We start from the raw sequence: 21,527 nt of genomic DNA, 5'->3' as shown, positions 1-21,527 counted from the left end.
TCTTCCAGATGTCTGTGTGGCTTATACCTTCTGCTGCTTCAGGTCTTTACTCAGAAGGCATGGCGGCCTCTCGTGACACCCTACTTAACATTAGTATACGCATACCTCCGCCTCCCACCTACTTGCCTCCTGTACTGACTCTTTTTTGGCTTTATTTTTCTCCTAGAACTTATAACCATCTGGCATACTATATAGTCCTAATTATCTTTTGTAAATCAACTTTATTGAACTATAACTTAATGTATAGTAGAACACATTCATTTTAAGAGTAGAGTTGGATGAATTTTGGCCAAGGTAACCACCCCTCTAACCACGGTATGGAGCATTTTCATCACCTTGAAACATTCCTTCTTGCTTCTTCCGAGTCAATCCTATACTCTGCCAAATTCTCTAGGCAACTGATAATCTGATTTCTATCCTATAGATTACTTCTGCCTGTTTCAGAACTTTATATGGACTATAGAAATAGAATCATTGTAGAATGTGTCCTCTTGTGGCTTCTTTCACTAAGCAGAGCACTTCTGAGATTAATCCATGTTGTGCATATCATTCCTCCTCAGGTACTGTACGTTGGCTTTTAGTCCTACTTGGTTAAGTACTCATAGCGCTGCCCTCCTCCCTGTGCTTGCCAGCTTCATCTTCAGGTTGGTTGCTGGGCTTCCAAGGATTCCATTTACATGTGACAACATCCAGAGTGTGAAAGTATTGTGGTTTTTGTGTCATTTTTGGTTTTTGTGGCATGTTTGTTGAAGCAAAGAATTCTTTCCCAGCTGACTTTCTTTTTTTTTTTTTTTTTGGCTGTTCCTGTGGCATGTGGAAATTCCAGGGTAAGTATTGAACCTGTGCCACAGCAGCAACCAGAGCCACAGTAGTGGCAATACCAGATCCTTAACCCACTGAGCCACCAGGGAACTCCTTCACAGAAGTCTTCAAAATGACTGCCCTTCACATTTCATGATAAGAACTGAGCTTCATGCTTGGCTTAAATCTTGGGAGATGGAACTGCTGCAGTTGTGTAAAACCAATCATGGTTTACCACAGGAATCACCTCCCTGAGTCCTTGACTGTGGAAGCTACTCAAACAAAACTGGGGCTCAGGAGTTCCCGTCGTGGCACAGTGGTTAACAAACCTGACTAGGAACCATGAGGCTGCAGGTTCGATCCCTGGACTCGCTCAGTGGGTTAAGGATCTGGCATTGCTGTGAGTTGTGGTATAGGCCAGTAGCTACAGCTCCAATTGGATCCCTAGCCTGGGAACCTCCATATGCCGAGGGCGCAGCCCTAGAAAAGACCAAAAAAACAAAAACAAAAACACAAAATTGGGGCTCTGTTAACCAAGAAAGAGGAACTGATATTGGGTAGCCAACGAGTAGCATCTGCTAACATCATCAGCAGTGATCATAGTAGCCACTACATGAAAACTGTTGGTAAGATTTTTAAGCTGAATTAGGGAGAGTTAAATCAGGGAGTCCGGGTAGGAAGCTTTTGAAGTAGTTCAAGGCCACAAATTAAGATGGCAGAAGTGGGATGGAGAGGAAGAGGGTCAGTATGAAAGAAAGCGGGGAGTTGCAGTGATAAATTGGGAATCTGGGGATATGGAGGTTAGCTGTAGGTTTGGGACTTAGGTGAGTGAGCAGTGGGATCTGAGCTGCGTCTGCCATCTACACCACAACTCATGGCACACCGGATCTTTAATCCACTGAGCAAGGCCGCGGATCAAAACCGCGTCCTCATACATACTAGTCAGGTTCATTAACTGCCGAGCCATGACGGGAACTCTAGCACTTGCCTCTTTTTTAATACCTTTTTTTAAAAAATTGAAAATATAGTGGATTATAGTATTAGTTACAGGCGTCCAGTAATAGTGATTACAATTTATAGTTATTTTAAAATACTGGCTGTGTTCCCAGTGTTGTACAATATGTCCTTTTATCTTACTCGATAGCTAATAGTTTGTCGCTCTTAATCCCATACCCTGATACCGCCCCTCCTTTCTTCCTTCTCCTCACTGGTAACCGCTATGTTACCGTTTGTCCTCTATGTCTGTGAGTCTGATTCTTTTTTGTTATATTCACTAGTTTTTATATTTTATAGATTCCACATATAAATGATATCATACAGTATTTGTTTTTCTCTGATTTATTTCACTTAGAATAATACCCAGGTCCATCCATCTTGCTCCAAGTAGCAAAATTTCATTCTTATTATGATTGAGTAATATTCTTTTTTTTCTTCTTTTGGTCTTTTTTTTTTTGGTGCCTTTTCTAGGGCCGCACCCGTGACCTATGGAGGTTCTCAGGCTAGGGGTCGAATCGGAGCTGTAGCCGCCGGCCTACGCCAGAGCCACAGCAACACGGGATCCGAGCCGCGTCTGCAACCTACACCACAGCTCATGGCAATGCTGGATCCCTAACCCACTGAGCAAGGCCAGGGATTGAATCCGCAACCTCATGGTTCCTAGTTGGATTCGTTAACCACTGAGCCGCGACGGGAACTCCTGATTGAGTAATATTCTGTGTGTGTGTGTGTGTGTGTACGTACGTCTATATCCTCCCACCTTTTACCATCTGTGGATGGACCCTCAGGTTACTTTCATACCTTGATGATTGTAAATAATGCTGCTATGAACACTGGGATGTGTGTGTCTTTTGGAATTAGTGTTTGTTTGGTTTGGGGGGCTGCACCTGCATAATGAAATTTTGGAACCAGCAGTTGCACCTGAGCCACAGCAGTGACAATGCTGGATCCTTAACCCACTGAGCCACCAGGAAACTCCTGGAATTAGTGTGTTTTTTTAGTGTTTTTCTTTTTTTCAAATATTTACACAGGAGTAGAATTGCTGGGTCCTATGGTAGTACTGTTTTTGGTTTTTGAGAAACCTCCATACTGTTCCATAGTGGCTGCACCAGTTTATATTCTCTCAACAGTATATGAGGGTTGCCTTTTCTCCACTTCTCCATATCCTCTCCAACATTTGTTAATTGTGTTCTTTTTTTTGGCCATCATATGCAGTGGCTTGATGTGGGATTTCAGTTCCGAGACCAGGGATTGAACCGAGGCTGCAGCTGTGGAAGTGCTGAGTCCTAACCATTAGGCCACCAGAGAACTCCCTATTTGTGTGTATGTGTGTGTTTTTGGCCACCCTGCAGCATATGGAGTTCCCGGGCCAAGGATCAGATATGAGCCTCAATTGCAATTTATGCCACAGCTGCAGCAGTGCTGGATCCTTTAACCCACTGTGCTGGGCCAAAGATGGAACCTGCATCCTGGCACTGCAGAGACACTACGAATCCCATTGCACCACACAGCAGGAACTCTTGTGTTCATTCGATGATAACCATTCTGACAGCTGTGAGGTGATGTGCTATTAAGTTCATGTCTTCCTTTAATTCTTTTTTTTTTTTTTTAGACCGCACCTGGGCCATGTGGAAGTTCCCAGGCTAGGGGTTGAATCGGAGCTACAGCCGCCGGCCTCCACCACAGCCACAGCATCGCCAGGTCTGAGCCGCATCTGGGACCTACACCATAGCTCACAGTAACGCTGGATCCTTAACCTACTGAGTGAGGCCAGGGATTGAACCTGCAACCTCATAGTTCCTAGTCAGATTCGTTTCCGCTGTGCCACAACGGGAAATCCTTCTTGTGATGAGAATTTTTAAGATTTACGCTGTTATAACCTTCACATATACAGTATAGTATTAACTGTAGTAACCATGCTGTCCATTACATCCCCATAACTTAGTTATTTTAAAACTGGACGTTTGTATCTTGTGGTCACCCATTTTGTCCATTCTCGCCTCTGGCAACCACTGATTTGTTCCTGTATTTATGGGTTTGGTGTTTTTTCTTTCAGATTCCACTGATAAGTAAGTTCATACAGTATTTGTCTTTCACTTTCTGACTTATTTCCCTAAACATAAGGCCCTCAAGTTTCCATCCATGTTGTTGGTAATGGCAAGATTTCTCTGTTTTTAGTAGTTAATATTCTGTTAACTGTATTCCCTATTTTCTATATATATATTCATCCATTGAGGGATGATGAGGTTGCTTCCACGTCTTGCCTGTCGTACATAATGCCGTAGCGAACTTGGGGGTGTGCATATGTATAAAGTCGTATATCTTTTTGAGTTTTCATTTTCTTCAGATAAATACCCAGTAAGTAAGTAATTTAATTTTTGAGGAAGCTTCATACTGTTTTCCATAGTAGCTGCATCAATTTACATTTCCACCAACAGTGCACAGGAGATCCCTGTTTCCACATCCTCACCAACACTTGCTATTTCTTGGTTTTGTTTTTTGTTTTTTTTGTTTGTTTTTGCCTCCCCTGCCAAAGTTCCCAGGCCAGGGACTGAATCCAACCCAGAGCTGCAGCCTACACCCCAGCTGAGATACAATTCATATATGACATTATACATCAATAACTGATTCTTAACCCACTCTGCTGCACTGGGGACCGAACTGGCACCTCCACAGAAACAAGCCAGATCATTAACCCACTGCAACACAGTGGGAACTGCTGATTTCTTGTCTTTTTTATAACAGCCATTCTGCCAGGTGTGAGATAAAATCTCACTATGGTTTTGATTTGCATTCCTCTAATGGTTAGTGATGTTGAGCACTTTTCCATGTACCTGTTGGTCAGCTATGTGGAAAAATGTCAATTCATATTGTCTGCCCATTTTAAAAATCAGATTGTTTTGTTATTGTTGTTGTGTTGAATGGGTTTTTATATATTTTGGATAGTAACCCATTATAGGATACATGATTTGTAAATATTTTCTCCCATTTCATAGGTTGCCTTTTCATTTTGTTGATGGTTTCTTCTGCTGTGCAGAAGTTTTTTAGCTTGGTATAGTCCTACTTGTTTAGTTTGGCTTTTTTTTGTCTTTACTCTTGGTGTCAAATTTAAAAAATGATCACCAAGACCAGTGTCAGGGAGCTTACCGCCTGGGTTTTCTTCTAGGATTTTTATGATTTCATGTCTTCCATTTGAGTCTTGAAGCCGTTTTAGGTTAATTTTTGTGTATGATGTAAGACAGTGGTCCAGTTTCATTCTTTTGCATGTGCCTGTCTAATTTTCCACCACTGTTTATTAAAGAGACTGTCCTTTTTCATTGTATATTTTTGGTACCTTTGTAGTAAATTAATTGGCTACATATGCATAGGTTTATTTCTGGGCTCGCCATGTTTTTTTTTTTTTTCTTTTTCTTTTTTTGCTGCAGCTGTGGCATATGGGAGTTCCTAGGCCAGGGATTAAATCCGAGCTGCAGCTGTCACCTTGCCACAGCTGTGGTAATGCCAGATTGTTAACCCATCATGCTGGGCCAGGAATCAAACTCATGCCACCACAGAGACAATGCCAGATCGATAACCTGCTGTGCCACAGCTGGAACTCCTTGGGCTCTCTATTCTGTTCCATTGATCTGCATATCTGTTTTTCATGCCAATACCATACTGTTTTGATTACTATGGCTTTGTAAAAAAGTTTGAAATTGGGGACAATGATGCCTGCAACTCTGTCCTTGCTCAAGATTGCTTTGTCTTTATAAGGGTCTTCTATGGCTCTATATACTTTTTAGGATCATTCTGTTTCTTTGAAAAATGCCCTTGGAATTTTGTTAGAAATTGCATTGAATCTGTAGATTGCTTTGGGTGTGTGGGCATTTTTTTTTTTTTTTTTTTTTTTTTTTTCCGCTTTTTAGGGCCGCACTTGCAGCATGTGGAAGTTTCCAGGCTAGGAGTCAAATCAAAGCCACAGCTGCCAGCCTATGCCACAGCCACAGCAACAGCAGATCTGAGCTGTGTCTGTGACCTACACCACAGCTCTCGGCAATGCCGGATCCTTAACCCACTGAGCAAGGCCAGGGATCCAACCTACATCCTCATGGATACTAGTTGGATTCGTTTCTGCTGAGCTACAAGGGGAATCCTAGTGTATGGGCATTTTAACAATACTATTTTTTTTTCCTGTCCATAGGCATGGAGTATCTTTCCATTTATTTGTGTCTTTTTCAATTTCTTTTACTAATATGTTGTAATTTTCAGTACTGGTTTTGCACCTCCAGTTAAATTTATTAGTAGGTATTTTCATCTCTTGATGCAACTATCGGTGGATTGTTTTCTTAATTTGTCTTCCTGATAGTTATTATTACATTATTAGTGTATAGAAATAGCAGATTTTTGTGTAATGGTTTTTGTATCCTGGAACTTTACTAAGTAAATTTTAGTAGCATTTTGAAGGTGTCTTTAGGGTTTTCTGTATAGGCCATGTCTTGTTTTATTGTGCCTCACTTATTGTGCTTTGCATATATTGCATTATTTGCAAATTGAAGGTTTTTTGCAACTCTCTAAGTTATTTGGTGCCATTTTCCAACAACATTTGCTCATTTCCTATCTTTGTGTCACATTTTGATAATTGTTGAAATATTTCTTTTTTTTTCTTTTTTTTTTTCTTTTTGTGATTGTATCTGTGGCATATGGAAGTTCCTAGTTTAGGGATCGAATTGGAGCTGCAGCCACAGCAATGTGGCATCACACCTTGTTTGCGACCTACACCGTTAGCCACAGCTTGTGACACTGCTGGATCCTTAATCCACCGATTGAGGCCAGGGGTTGAACCCCTATCCTCATGGATACTAGTCAGTCTTAACCTGCTAAGCCACGAGGGGAACTCCAACTTGCAATATTTCTAACCCTCTATCAGCAAAAAGATTAAGACTTGCTCAAGGCTCAGGTGGTAGTTAGCATTTTTTAAAAAATAAAATATTTTTTAGATAGGTACGTACATTGTAATTGTACATAATGCTGTTGCACACTTAAAGGCAACAATATTGTGTAAACATAACTTTATGTGTACTAAGAAATCAAAGAATTCATATGACTTGGTTTATTTCAGTGTTCATTTAATTGTAGTGGTTTGGAACTGAACCCACAATATCTCTGAGGATACTGGTGTGTAATATCATGTAATCTGCAATACTGATAACTTTACTTCTTCCTTTCCAGTTTAGATGTGTTTTTTTTTTTTTTTTTTTTTCCTTGCCTAATTGCTCTAAGACTTCTGATGACATTGTTGAATAGAAGTTGCAAGAATGGGCATCCTTGTCTTTTTCCTGATATTAGCTGTAGTCTTGTTGTATATGGCCTCTATTAAGTTGAGTTGCATATGGCCTCGATTCTCTCTGCGTCTGCTTTGTTGAGCGTTTTTAGCATAAATAGATGTTGAGTTTTGTCATGCTTTTTCTGTGTCAATTAATATGATCCTGCGATTTTCATTCTCTTATTTTGTTATCGTGGTATATCATATTGACTGATCTGCAGATGTTGAACCATCCTTGCATCCCTAGAATAAATCCTATTTGATCATAGTGTATGATACTTTTTTTAAAAAAAATTATATTGGAGTGTACTTGTATTAATTTCTGTGGTACAGCAAAATGGTTCAGACAAACATATATATATGTTCATTCTTTTTCCCATATAGGTTATTACAGACTATTGAGTAGATTTCCCCCTGTGCTCTACAGTAGGTCCCTGTTAATCATCTATTTTATATAAAGTAGTATGTGTAAATGGGTGTGTGATTCTTTTAATGTATATGGTTTGCTGATACTTTCTTGAGGATGTTTGCATCTGTGGTCATCAGGGATATTGGCCTGTAATTTTCTTGTGGCATTGTTGTCTCATTTTACTATCAGGGTAATGTTGGCCTCATAAAATGAGTTTGGATTAGTTCCCTCCTAGTCTGCTTTTTCGGAAGAGTTCAAGAAGGATTGGTATAATTCTTCAAATGTTGGTAGACATATGACCCAGCAATTCTACTCCTGCATATATATCCGAAAAAAAGCAAAAACATTAATTCTGTATCTGCAATTGTACTTAAATCTTTCTTTTTTTTGTCTTTTGTCTTTTTAGGGCCACACTTGAGGCATATGGAGGTTCCTAGGCTAGGGGTCTAATTGAAGCTGTAGCTGCTGGCCTACACCACAGCCACAGTAATGCCAGATCTGAGCCGCATCTGCGACCTACACCACAGCTCACGGCAGTGCCGGATCCTTAACCCACTGAGTGAGGCCAGGGATGGAACCCGAAACCTCATGGTTGCTAGTCGGATTCATTTCCACTGTGCCATGACAGGAACTCCTTTTTTCTTATTTAAAAAAAAATTTTTGGAGTTCCCATCATGGCGCAGTGGTTAACGAATCCGACTAGGAACCATGAGGTTGAGGGTTTGGTCCCTGCCCTTGCTCAGTGGGTTAACGATCCGGCATTGCCATGAGCTGTGGTGTAGGTTGCAGACGTGGCTCGGATCCAGCGTTGCTGTGGCTCTGGCCTAGGCTGGTGGCTACAGTTCCGATTCAACCCCTAGCCTGGGAACCTCCATATGCCTCGGGAGCGGCCCAAGAAATAGCAAAAAAAAAAAAAATTTTTTTTAATCTGTTCAGTAACTCTGTCTTTTGATTGGAGGTTTTAGTCCATGTACATTTTTTAAAGTAATTATTAATAGGTATGTACTTATTGACGTTTTATTAATTGTCTCTGTTTTTTGCTTTTTCTCATAGTCTCTTCCTTTGTAGTTTGATGAATTTTGTTAGTGGTATGTTCATACTCTTTTCTCTTTATATTTTGTATATATACTGTAGGTTGTTGCCCGTGGTTACTAAGAGGCTTACTTACAACAGCTTACATCTATTACCAGTCTATTTTAAGTTAATAACTTAAATTTGATCCCATTGTAATGCTCAACATTATTCCTCCCCCCATGTTTTATGTTTTTGATGTCACATTTGCCGTGTTTTGTCTTGTGTATCTCTTTTTTTTTCTCTCTCTCTCTTTTTTTTTGGCTGCCCTGCCAGCATATGGAGTTCCCAGGCCAGGGATCAGATCTGAGCTGCAGTTGCAGTTTGCACCACAGCTGTGGCAACGCTGGATCTCTTAACCCACTGTGTAGGGCAAGGAATCGAATCTGCATCCTGATGCCGCAGGATGCTGCCAGTCCTATTGTAAACAGTGGGAACTTCTCTCTCTATCCCTTAACTAATTATTATAATCTTTGTTATTTGTTCTACTTTTAAATTCCAGAATTTGGTTCTTTTTGTTATTAATCATTCTTGGTTTATATCTGCCCAATTTTATTTCAGAATTAAAAGAAATAGATGTTCTTTATCTTCGTCACATTTGAGACGCCTAAGAATATACTTATGTTAATGTCATTTTAAGATTATTATTTCCCTTTTGTTGGAAGTAAGATCATTTCCTGAATTAAAAAAAAAATTGCAAAAAAAAAAAAAATGGAGTTCCCATCGTGGCGTAGTGGTTAACGAATCCGACTAGGAACCATGAGGTTTCGGGTTCGGTCCCTGCCCTTGCTCAGTGGGTTAACGATCCGGTGTTGCTGTGAGCTGTGGTGTAGGTTGTAGACGCGGCTCGGATCCCGCGTTGCCATGGCTCTGGCGTAGGCCGGTGGCTGCAGCTCCGATTCAACCCCTAGCCTGGGAACCTTCACATGCCGCGGGAGCGGCCCAAAGAAATAGCAAAAAGACGAAAAAAAAAAAATTGTTTTATGTGGGAGTATAGTTGATTTACAGTTTTGTGTTAGTTTTGGGTGTACAGCAAACTGATTCAGTTACACATAAACATTATGCATTCTTTTTGAGTTTCCTTTGCCCATATGGGTTATGACAGAATTTTTTTTTTTTTTTAATTTTTAGGGCTGCACTCACGGCATGTGGAGGTTCCCAGGCTAGGGGTCTGACTAGGAACCGTTTTTTAAGAATGGTCTGCTAGCCTAGAGGTTAAGGATCCATCACTGTCGTTCCTTTGGTTCAAGTCATTGCCATGACATGGATTTGATCCTTGGCTTGGGAAAAAAGATTTTAGTTTTAGTTTTCAGTGATTTGATTATACTACATCTAGTTTTCTTTGTGTTATTTTTTTTTAGTTTTAGCTTTCACATTTAGGTCTTTATTTTATTTGGTCTTTTTTGTCTTTTTGCTATATCTTGGGCCGCTCCCGCGGCATATGGAGGTTCCCAGGCTAGGGGTCGAATCGGAGCTGCAGCCACCGGCCTACACCAGAGCCACAGCAACGCGGGATCCGAGCCGCGTCTGCAACCTACACCACAGCTCACGGCAATGCCGGATCGTTAACCCACTGAGCAGGGGCAGGGACCGAACCCTCAACCTCATGGTTCCTAGTTGGATTCGTTAACCACTGTGCCATGACGGGAACTCCGGTCTTTTTTGTCTTTTTAGGACCCCACCCGTGGCATATGGAGGTTCCCAGGGTAGGGGTCCAGTTGGAGCTGTAGCTGCCGGCCTACACCAGAGCCATAGCAATGCGGGATCCAAGCTGCGTCTGTGCCCTACACCACAGCTCTTGGCAGTGACGGATCCTTAACCCACTAAGCAAGGCCAGGGATGGAACCCTCGTCCTCATGGTTGCCAGTCGGGTTTGCTAACCACGAGCCACGACAGGAACTCCTGTTTTTTGTTCAAATTTATTTTGCTTATGTTTCTGTGAGTGTCTTGGAACTGTGATTTGTTTTTTTTCCTCTTGTTTTAGAAATTGTTGTCCATTATCTCTTCAAATATTTCTTCTCCATTTTTTTCTTCTTTTTCTGCATTTCTAATTGCACATATATTTGACAGCTTAGTACTGTTCCTTAAATTTTACATGCTGTATCCTATTTTTTGTTTTGCTTATTTTATTATTTTTTACACCTTTCTCTGTGTGTTTAATTTTTATTACCCCTTCTTCAGGTTTCCTTGACCTTTGCCATGTACGTAATTAGTATTACTGTACATTAAATTCTGTGCTTGAGATTTTCTGGATCATATCATAGGTTGAATTTGGACCACAACCCATGAGAAAGTCAGCTTATGTTTACAGATTCTTAGGGAACATTTTTGTGTTTTGATTTTACTCACCACCAAGGCACAGGTGGACAAGTTTCTCTTACTTTACTTGCTGAGAGACAAGTTTATTTCTTTTTTCACCCTTAGACTAAAGGTGGAACTCTTTGGGAACCTGACTTTAATTGAAGATTCTCCTAATAACATTCTTACTCTGGATGGTGCCTAGGTTTTATCTTCTGTTTTATATCCTATTTCTGTGCCAGTTTGGATGCTCAAGATCTCTAGGATTCAGCAGAAGCTCTCAAGGTGAAAGCCAATTTATTGTCTCCTTACCTTCCACAATTCATGATTTTACTTAATTTTGGCCCTCTATAGAATCCTTTTTTTTCTTCCGGTTTTATTGAGATATATTAGTTTTAGGTGTACAGCATAATGATTTGACCTGCATTCATCGTGAAATGCTTATCACCTAGGTTTAGTGGACATCCATCATCTCGTATAGACACAAAATTAAATAAAAAATGTTTTTTCCTTGTGATGAGAACTTTTTGTTTTGCTGTTGTTGTTTTTTGTCTTTTTGCCTTTTCTAGGGCCACTCCTGAGGCATGTGGAGGTGCCTAGGCTAGGGGTCGAATCGGAGCTGTAGCCGCCCACCTACGCCAGAGCCACAGCAACGCAGGATCCGAGCCGCGTCTGCAACCTACACCACAGCTCACGGCAACACCGGATCCTTAACCCATGGAGCGAGGCCAGGGATTGATCGAACCACCAGCCTCATGGTTCCTAGTTGGATTCGTTAACCAGTGCACCACAATGGGAACTCTGTGATGAGAACTCTTTGGATTTACTCTCTTAACTTCATATGTAGCTTACAACAGTGGTAATTATGTTTATCATGTTATACCTTACATCCCTCGTACTTATTTATTTTAGTGGAAGTTTGTGTCTTTGGACTGCTTTCATCCAGTTCCCCTCACCTCACTCCCTGACTCTGCTAACCACAAATCTGATCTCTTTTTCCCTGAGTTGGTTTGTATGTTTGTTTTTGAACTATGTTAGTACCTGTTATACAGTATAGTGATTTGATATTTCTGTACATTTAAAAATGATCACCATGGTAAATCTGGTTATGATTTCTCACCGTACAAAGATACTAATAGTAATTGAGTATATCTCCCACACTGTACATTTTATACCCTTGACTCATTTCTTTTACAACTGGAAGTTTGTTCCTCTCAATCTCTCTCACCTATTTCTTTCTTCTCCTTTACTTCTCTCCCCTCTGGCAACCACCTGTTTGCTTTCTCTGTCTATAGCTGTGTTTCTGTTTTGCTACACTTGTTAATTTGTTTTGTTTTTTTATTATTTATTTATTTATTTTTTTGTCTTTTTAGGGCCACACCCACTGCATATGGCGGTTCCCAGGCTAGGGGTCTAATTGGCCTATGCCAGAGCCACAGCAACGCAGGATCTGAGCCATGTCTGCAACCTACACCACAGCTCACGGCAACGCTGGATCCTTAACCCACTAAGCGAGGCCAGGGATCGAAACCGAAACCTTGTGGTTCCTAGTCGGATTCGTTAACCACTGAGCCATGATGGGAATTCCTGTTTTGTTTTTCAGATTCCACCTCTAAGTCAAATGATAGAGGATTTGTCTTTTTCTGTCTCGTTTCACTTAGCATAGTACCTTCTGGTTCTATCCATGTTGTCACAAATGGGAAGGTATCACTCTTTTTATGGCCATTATTTTATCACATATGTGTGTATGTTTATATAATATATGCATATATTTCATATCATCATTAGCCATTCATCTATTGATGGGTACTTAGGTTGCTTCTATCCTGGCTGTTATAAATAATGCTGCAGTGATCATAGCAGTGAGTATATCCTTTGTAATTTGTGTTTTTGTTTTCTTTGGATAAATACCCAAGAGTGGAATTACTGGATCACACAGTAGTTCTGTTTTTAGTTTTTTGCGGTCTCTCAATACTGTTTTCCATAGTGGCTGCACTGATTTATATCCCCACCTGTAACAGTGCATGAAGGGTTCCTTTTTCTCCACAATGTGGAATCTTTCATTTGTGATTGTTCAGCAGTCTGAGCTGTTGTGAACAAAATGTTAATTTTTTTCTTTGTTGTTAATCAGGAAGAGTGTTCTAGGTGTCTGCTCTCCATTATACTGATAATAGAAGTCTTAGCCTTTCACAATATGGATGTATCATAATTTTAAGACTCAAACTGCAGCAGCTTGGGTCACTGTGGAGGCTTGGGTTTGATCCTTGACCCAGCGCAGTGGGTTAAAGGATCCTGTGTTGCCACAGCTGTAGCATAGGTCACAGCTAGGATTTAATCCCTGGTCTGGGAACTTTCATATGCTTCAGGTGTGGCCAAAAAAAAAAAAAAATTGAGGACTAAACCAAATTTTTTGAAAAAATTTTTTTGTTTGAATTTTGACTGTGTAATTGTTCTTTGAGGTAGACTTTTTTTTTTTTTTGGCTTTTTAGGGCTGCACTCACGGCATATGGAACTAGGGGTCTAATTGGAGCTGTAGCCGCCAGCCTACACCAGAGCCACATCAACACCAGATCTGAGCTGTGTCTGTGACCTACACTACAGCTCACGGCAACGCCGAATCCTTAACTCACTGAGCAAGGCCAGGGATCGAACCTGCAACCTCATGGTTCCTAGTTGGATTTGTTTCTGCTACGCCACGAGGGGAACTCCTGAGGTAGACATTTGAATTTACTCTATACTCATCCTTGTTTAAAACTTGCATGGCTGAGATGTCCTCAGGCTTGGGATAAATAGGCCGGCTTCAGTGACGTTGCTCTGGCCTTCGAAGTTGGCACGGTTCAGTATAGCTACCTCAGGGTTGTGTGGCCATGGAAAAACATGTTTTTGTTGTTGAGTGTTCTTGCTTTCTAGTAATTTTATTTTCTGCTCAAGGGATTTAGTATCTGTTCAGATACTTTATTTTTAAAGGCCACATAAGTAATGACTTGACCTCTAATCTTAGCTTTGACAATTTCCCAGACACTAATAAAGATAATTTCTGATGACCTATTATTTGAGAATACTACTCACTGGGCAGCAATCAGTGCTATTTAAAAATGTATATTTTACTCTGAAAATTGTTTCCATGGCCAGAAGGCTTTGTTAGTAAAATTGTGCTTGTAATGACACAGTTTGGTGACTGTCGGGCCTAAATTTATAATACTTTCTACACGGTGTCACTGAAACTTATTACAGTTCAAAATAATTCTTCTTAAATACTACACTAAATAATTAGTTCTGAGAAAAATATTCTATAAGCCGTAGTCTTACCAGAAATAGCACCAGTCGCTGGGACTAATTGTAAGAATGTCTTAGACACATGGAGTTATGTAGTATTCCTTGTTTTGCATGAATGTGGGCTGAGTTAAGATTTTTACAAAGGATCAAGTTAGTACTGAACACTAGATAATCAATGAAATTATCTGCACTGTCCACATCAGGACACGTGCTTAATAATTTCTGGTGTAAAAGAAATTCAGGAGTTCCCTTCGTGGTGCAGTGGTTAACGAATCTGACTAGGAACTATGAGGTTGCGGGTTCGATCCTTGGCCTTGCTCAGTGGGTTAACGATCCGGCGTTGCTGTGAGCCGTGGTGTAGGTTGCAGAGGTGGCTGGGATCCTGCGTTGCTGTGGCTCTGGCATAGGCCGGTGGCTACAGCTCCGATTGGACCCCTGGCCTGGGAACCTCCATATGCCACAGGAACGGCCCAAGAAATGGCAAAAAGACAAAAAAAAAAAAAAAAAGGAAATTCACCAGATTGTATTATATATATGCCAAAGGGTATTTATGAAGGTGAGAGAGAGTTGCCTTCTGGATGTCTGGGCAAAGCTAGAGCTGCCCTTTTTGTTCTTTTTTTATATGTCTTGTATTTATAGCAACAGACTCTTGGTGAGACCCTTCCTAGACACAGTGTTTTTGTTTTTGTGAAATTGCTAACGGAAACTGCACATTGCTACTTTGATTGATTGATTGATTGGTGTTTTTAGGGCCGCACGTGCAACATATGGAAATTCCCAGACTAGAGGTCGAATTGGAGGTGTAGCTGACAGCCTGCACCACAACTACAGCAATGCAGGATCTGAACCTAGTCTTCGACCCACACCACAGCTCATGGAAATGTGGTATCCTTAACCCACTGAGCAAAACCAAGGATTGACCCTGTGTCCTCATGGATACTAGTCAGGTTCATAAAAGCTGAGCCATGGTGGGATCTCCCCCCCCTTTTTTTAAATGGTTGAACCTTGGCATATGGAAGTTCCTGGGCCAGTGATTGAACCTAAGCCGCAACTGTAACCTCTGCCAGAGTTGTGGAAATGCTGGATCCTTTAACCCACTGGTCCAGGGATTGAACCTGTGCCTCTGTGGTGGCATTCTTAACCCACTGCACCACAGTAGGAGCTCTTTGGCTTTTTCTTAAGAGATGATTAGTTTTTTGCTCAACTCGTAAATTACTTGCAAAAATTAGTCTGTTTAACTAATTATAATTTTTAACTAAAATCTATTATAGCTCAGTTGGACAATCCTGAAAGAGATTTGAATAATTGAGGTTTCCCATTGCTTCCAGTGGAAGGGGAATATTGCCGTTCACTTACTTGAGGCTATAAAATAATTTGTTCTTCCTTTCCCCACAGCCAAGAATTAAGTCACAAAACAGATTCAGTGTTAATTTTTAAAGCTTCCCCATATTTCCACTCTCATTAGCTGTAAATAATGTGCCTGAATGTAAAATGGAAAAAGTCGAAAAATTCCACTTGTATATTTTGGGCTTTTCAGAGGTATTGTACACTCTGGAAATAATAAAAAAAGATACTGGGCCTTGTACAGTGCTTTTTGTGTGAGAAACTCATATAAACACTAATGCATTGATCCTAACACAGTACTTGATTGTGACTTTAAAAGGTCATGAATTACTGCTGTTACAAAAAACTTGTTTAAAGATTGGAGGAGGAGCTGTAATTTACAAATATTGTTTGAGAAATAGCTAGATAAAAGTTGATACAGATAAGTGAAAGATTAGTTATGAGGGATTTTTACTGTTTGTTAACTTTTCTCTTAATCTATGTTAGATTTTTACCCCTTTGTTTTATTTTTTTCTTTTGTCTATGAATCTTCTTTTATTACTATTATTATTATTTTTTGTCTTTTTAGGGCTACACCTACGGCATATAGAGGTTGCCAGGCTAGGGGTCAAATCTGAGCTGCAGCTGCCAGCTTACATCACAGCCACAGAAATGAGGGATCCATACTGCGCCTGCAACCTACACCGCAGCTCGTGGCAGTGCTGGATCCTTAAACCACTGAGCGAGGCCAGGGATCAAATCTGCATCCTCATGGATACTAGTTGGGTTCGTTACTGCTGAGCCACAATGGGTTCCTGTTTATGAATCTTCTTGAAGCCTAATTCCCTTCTTAGACAAGATGACAGAATTTACTTTTAAGGTTTTGTTCCTTCTCAGCCAAGGTTTAAACCTTTGGTGGTTTCCTGAGTTTGTCATATTAGCATTACAATACATTTTATTTTTTCTGATTTGGAAGATAATCCTTCTAGATTTCTTTTCCTTCTTGTCTGTCTGTCTGTCTTTTAATGGCCACACCCGAGTCATATGGAAGTTCCTGGGCTAAGGATTGAACCCAAGGTGCAGCTCTGGCAGCACCAAATCCTTTAACCCATCTGCACTGGATGGGGATTGAACCCACGTCTCAGCAGAGGCCTGAGCCACTGTAGTCAGATTCTTAACCCACTCTGCCACAGTGGCAAGTCCCCTTCTAGTTTCTTTAGTTTAATATTTGTGACATATAGCTGTTGATTTTGATGAATATAGTGGTCATGTGGCTTTAATCTTAAAACTTTTTTGTGTTTTGTAGGTTTATTCTTCAATCCAAGGAGGCGATTCATAATCAGCTGTTAGAGAAACAGAAAATAGCAGAAGAAAAAATTAAAGAATTGGAAGTAAGTTTTGAGTGAATATTGATAGTAGTAGTCAACTTTTAGGAGAAAAGCAATTACCTCATGGTGTAATACTAAATGAAAATGTTTGCCAGCCAAGGTCATGTTACATTGTTTTCATTTTTCCTAATTGTGTTTGAGCTATGAAGCAGTCTTTTGATTGCAGTGTATAAGACAGGAAAAAAAAAAAAAAAAAAAGACTGTATCCTCTTAGAACTAGGGAATTTTAGAAAAGATAGAATACTGTTAATCTAAATGTATTTTTTTCCATTGCTTTTGAATGAACATGTCTATTCTTAAAAAATAAAATAATACTGGAAGTTCATGTTGTGGCTCAGCGGGTTACAAACCTGACTAGTATCCATGAGGATGTGGTTCCCCTGGCCTCGCTCAGTCGGTTGAGGATCTGGCGTTGCTGTGAGCTGTGGTGTGGGTCGCAGTTGTGACTCGGATCTGGCAATGCTGTGGCTGTAGTGTAGGCCAGTAGCTGCAGCTCCGATTCAGCCCCTAGCTTGGGAACATCCATAATATGCTGCAGGTACAGCCGTAAAAAGTAAAGCGAAATGAAATGAATGTATATTTAAATACCATGATTTGTGGATGGGCATGAGAGTGGGTGATGTTAACAGTAGTTGAAGGATCTAGATATGTCATACTTTTACGTATTGTAATTCCTTTACATAGAAAGTTCTAGACAAGGACTGAGTAGTAAGCTGTAACTAATTAACTCTCTGAAGGATAGTGCTTCAGTGAGGAAAGCAATTTTTTTTTAAGCTAGGGAGAAAGATGATGGGTAACTTAGCAAATCTTTGGAAAATTGAAGTTTATTATTACAGTTTCTTTGAACATTAAAACCTTTGATGAAGTATTTCCTATGTGATGCAGTCTTTCCTATATATAGTAAAAAGTTGGACTGGACGAAAAACTGGCTACTACATTTCTTTGGGACCAAGATTTCCTGAATTGGGGGTGGATACAGTGACTTCATAGGTCACTTTATCTAATTTCTTTGAGTACTGTTTGAGGCAGTGGATCAGAATCTGACTCAGCCCTCTCCTGAATTGGTGAGACACCCCCTGTAGCCTCCTGGAGTTTCCCAGGGGCACTGACTTGGCATGGCCTGGGCAAGCATGTAATGTCTTAGGATACTTAGGCTTATTTTAGTTTGTCTACCAATGAGAATTTAAACATACTTGGTAATGGATTTGCAGCTTACAAAGATGTGTTGTAAAACAAAACAAGCAAACAAAAAGAAAAAAAACTTGTCCTCTAGTAACCAGGTTGTTGCTATGTCCTGTTTTATAATTTTTGTTAGCTCAACTCTTCTAGATTGGATTTTCCAAACAAAAGTATCTTTAAAAACTAAACAGGAGTTCTCATTGTGGCTCAGCAGGTTAAGAACCTAACTAGTATCCATGAGGATGCAGGTTCAATTTCTGGTCTCGATGAGCAGGTTGAGGATCCAGCATTGCCACAAGCTGTGGTATAGGTTGTAGATGTGGCTCGGATCCAGTGTTGCTGTGACTGAGGCGCAGGCTGGCAGCTGTAGCTCCCATTCGACCCCTAGCCTGGGAACGTCCATATGCCGCAGATGCGGCCCTTAAAAAAACAAACGACAGGAGTTCCAGTCGTGGTGCAGCAGAGACGAATCCAACTAGTGACTAGTATCCATGAGGTTGTGGATTTGATCCCTGGCCTCACTCAGAGGGTTAAGGATCCGGTGTTGCCGTGAGCTGTGGTGTAGGTTGCAGACACGTCTCAGATCCTGAGTTGCTGTGGCTCTGATGTAGGCCGACAGCAACACCTCCGATTAGATCCCTAGCTTGGGAACCTCCATATGCTGCACATGCTTCGGTGCGGTCCTAAAAAGACAAACAACAACAACAACAAACTCTAAGCAAAACTTGCTCATGTAGATTACCAAAAAAAATATTTTTGCAACTGTTGGTAAATATATCTAAAAATTGTCCTGATAAATATGTAGCAAGATACAAAGTAATAGTGTAAATAATTCTCTTATTATGGAAACAGAAAATAAGATCTGCATTTGAACATTAAAAGTGTTCATGAATATGTATATTAAATTAACACTAATTACCTTAAGGAAATTAGGATTTTTTTCTTATAATCTCTGTGTTGAATAAATTGTAACAATAACAAGTATATGTTAACTTAGAATTCACAATATTCCCAGGAGTTCCCGTCGTGGCACAGAAGAAACAAATCCGACTAGGAACCATGAGGTTTCAGGTTCTATCCCTGTCCTTGCTCAGAGGGTTAAGGATCTGGCGTTGCTGTGAGCTGTGGTGTACGTTGCAGATGCGGCTCAGATCCTGAGTTGCTGTGGCTGCAGTACAGGCCGGCAGCTGCATCTCTGCTTCGACCCCTGACCTGGGAACCTCCTTATGCCACGGGTGCGGCCCTAAAAAGCAAAAAATAAATAAAATAAAAAGCTATCGAGGTAAAATTACCCCGGGTGATGATTTTAGCGTATGAGTCCATTCCAATAAAGAGTAGGAAATTTTCCCAAAGTCTCATGTCATGGACTCTCTCAAATACTGGTAAGAGTATCTTGATATCTGTCAGATAGAAGTAGATGAGCTAGCTTGTTGGTACCCGTTTGAAATGCTAATTACAACCTGCTGAGAAGACTAGCTGAGTTAAACTCTAGTCGCTACCCCAGGAAGTTATTTTGCTTTTTTTGTTTTTAATACTTTGTTTTACATGGCATTTATGTTATAAATGCCATGTAAGTATACTGTAAAAAAAGAAAGAAAAGAAAACAAATGATTAAATGAAAATATGATCTTTCCCTTCTTCCCTGCATACCCTCAAATGTCATCTTTACAGTTTGGTGTATATCTTTAGAAACTTTATTGAATAAACGCATTCATACACACATATACACCTTTTTTTTTTCTCTTTTTTTAGGGCTGCACCTGTGGCACATGGAGGTTCCCAGGCTAGGGGTCAGATTGGAGCTACAGCTGCTGGCCTATCCCACAGCCACAGCCACGCCAGATCCTAGCCGCATCTGTGACCTACGCCACAGCTCACGGCCGGCAATGCTGGATCCATAACCCCCTGAGCGAGGCTAGGGATTGAACCCGCATCCTCATGGATACTAGTTGGGTTCGTTTCTGCTGAACCACAACGGGAACTCCCTTTTTGCTTTTTTTGTTAATCCTCCTTGGACTAAGGTGGGTTTTCTGAATTTGAGGTGTAGTGACTTTCATCAGTGCTGAGAACTTATTTTCTCTGATGACTTCCTCCCTCTTTTCTGTATTAAATGGTGTTTCCCTCCAGGATTTTTTTCCCACCTTTAAACCAGCTGTTCCTACCATTGGACAGTAGCATCTTAACGGGTTTATCCATCTCCAACTTTCTCTTTTCTAATCCTTTTAACGTATTTAAGCTAGAATGATCTTTCTAAAATGTTAAATCTGGTGTGTTGTTCCTCTGTGTAAGTCCCATGTTGTTCCTAGGGTGACACTCAAGTTCTTTAATGTACCTTCAAGGCTTTTTATGAAATGACTCCTGTTTATTTCTCGCATGTCCCTCATATCCTCTTCCTTCAATTACACAGGATCTTCCAGACATGCAGAAATACTCTTTTCAGAACTTGCTGTTTTGTCTCTGTTTCTACTAAGTCTTTGCAAAAGTAGTTCCCTCTGGGAACTTCCTCCTCCTGCTCTTACCAACTCTGTCTGTTAACCCTTAAGATCTTAGCTTAGGGCTGCTTCTTCTAAGAAGCAGTTCTGATTCCTAGTGTTAAAGTATTTTTCCCTTGTCCTAATTATTCTCTTAGTTTCATAGGACAGTGTAGGGATTTGGGCATATAAACTGTTATCAGTTGAAGTAATCACAAATATGGTTTCCTTTTATTGGGAAGCTGGATGCACATTTCAGATCTCTACCTTGTTTTTACCAAGGTCTCCGAGTTATTACTCCACCTTCTTCAGGGCCTGAGTATTTACTGCCAGTCCACCCTGTTTCATCTTTATCCTGTTTAATTATCATTATCGTTATTAATTTCTACCCTAAGCTACCTTACAATTAAATTGGGGAGGCATGGTTTATACATAACTCTTCAGGCAAAGGCCAGGCTGTTCCATTTAGGATATTTTCATCCCTGAAGAAGAAGGGGTTTTGCTTTGGGCCCATAGTTGGGGTTTCTGACCAGAGCTCTTAACTTGGTCTCACTCTGTGTACCTCCTGACTTATATAGCGTCTGTATAAATGACACTATGGATAAAGCTTTTCTGTGACATAGCATAGGTGCTGGTCTGCTTCAGGGTCTCTCATCTGAGAGCCCATTTTCATTAGTATTTTCTGGACTCCTTTTTATCTACTTTCATATCTTACTGTTTGTGTGCCCCCTCCAAAAATTTTCCCCAGGATTTATTTTCGACTGCAGAATGTACCTAGAATTTGTTTAGCTTTTGATAACTCTAGTATGTTGCGCCTGCCTTGTGAAGCAGCCTGGTGTCTCACCTGCTGGCCCTTTTCCTCTAATGGAGCAGAGGTAGGGGTACTGTGCTCCTGCCCTCATATCCTTTAGATAGAGGGAGTTATATTACTTACTAGAAGGGTAAAGGCAAGTACTATCTTAACCTTGGGAAGATGGTCCACTGTCTTTTGCTTCTTAAAATTCCACATTTTA

General features: G+C 40.5%; 1 protein-coding gene across 2 annotated transcripts in view; it reads left to right on the top strand.

Moving 5' to 3' along the window:
• PFDN1 (prefoldin subunit 1) overlaps window positions 1-21,527 on the top strand; it is a 66,296-nt gene that overhangs the window by 13,837 nt on the left and 30,932 nt on the right. Inside the window, exon 3 of one of the 2 annotated variants that reach the window (XM_005661736.3) lies at window positions 16,783-16,867. The exons of the other annotated variant lie outside the window; for it this stretch is intronic. Coding sequence (XP_005661793.1) covers window positions 16,783-16,867 — 85 coding nt within the window. The remainder of the gene's footprint in view (window positions 1-16,782; window positions 16,868-21,527) is intronic. 2 annotated transcript variants of the gene reach the window in all.

Source organism: Sus scrofa, chromosome 2, assembly GCF_054392235.1.
Source record: "Sus scrofa isolate SSC_HxYL_T2T_F1_AM1 chromosome 2, Sscrofa_HxYL_maternal_Yorkshire_Landrace_v2.0, whole genome shotgun sequence".
Classification (NCBI taxonomy): domain Eukaryota; kingdom Metazoa; phylum Chordata; class Mammalia; order Artiodactyla; family Suidae; genus Sus; species Sus scrofa.
The sequence above is the reverse complement of the archived record's forward strand: the minus strand, read 5'-3'. Positions and strand labels throughout refer to the sequence as shown.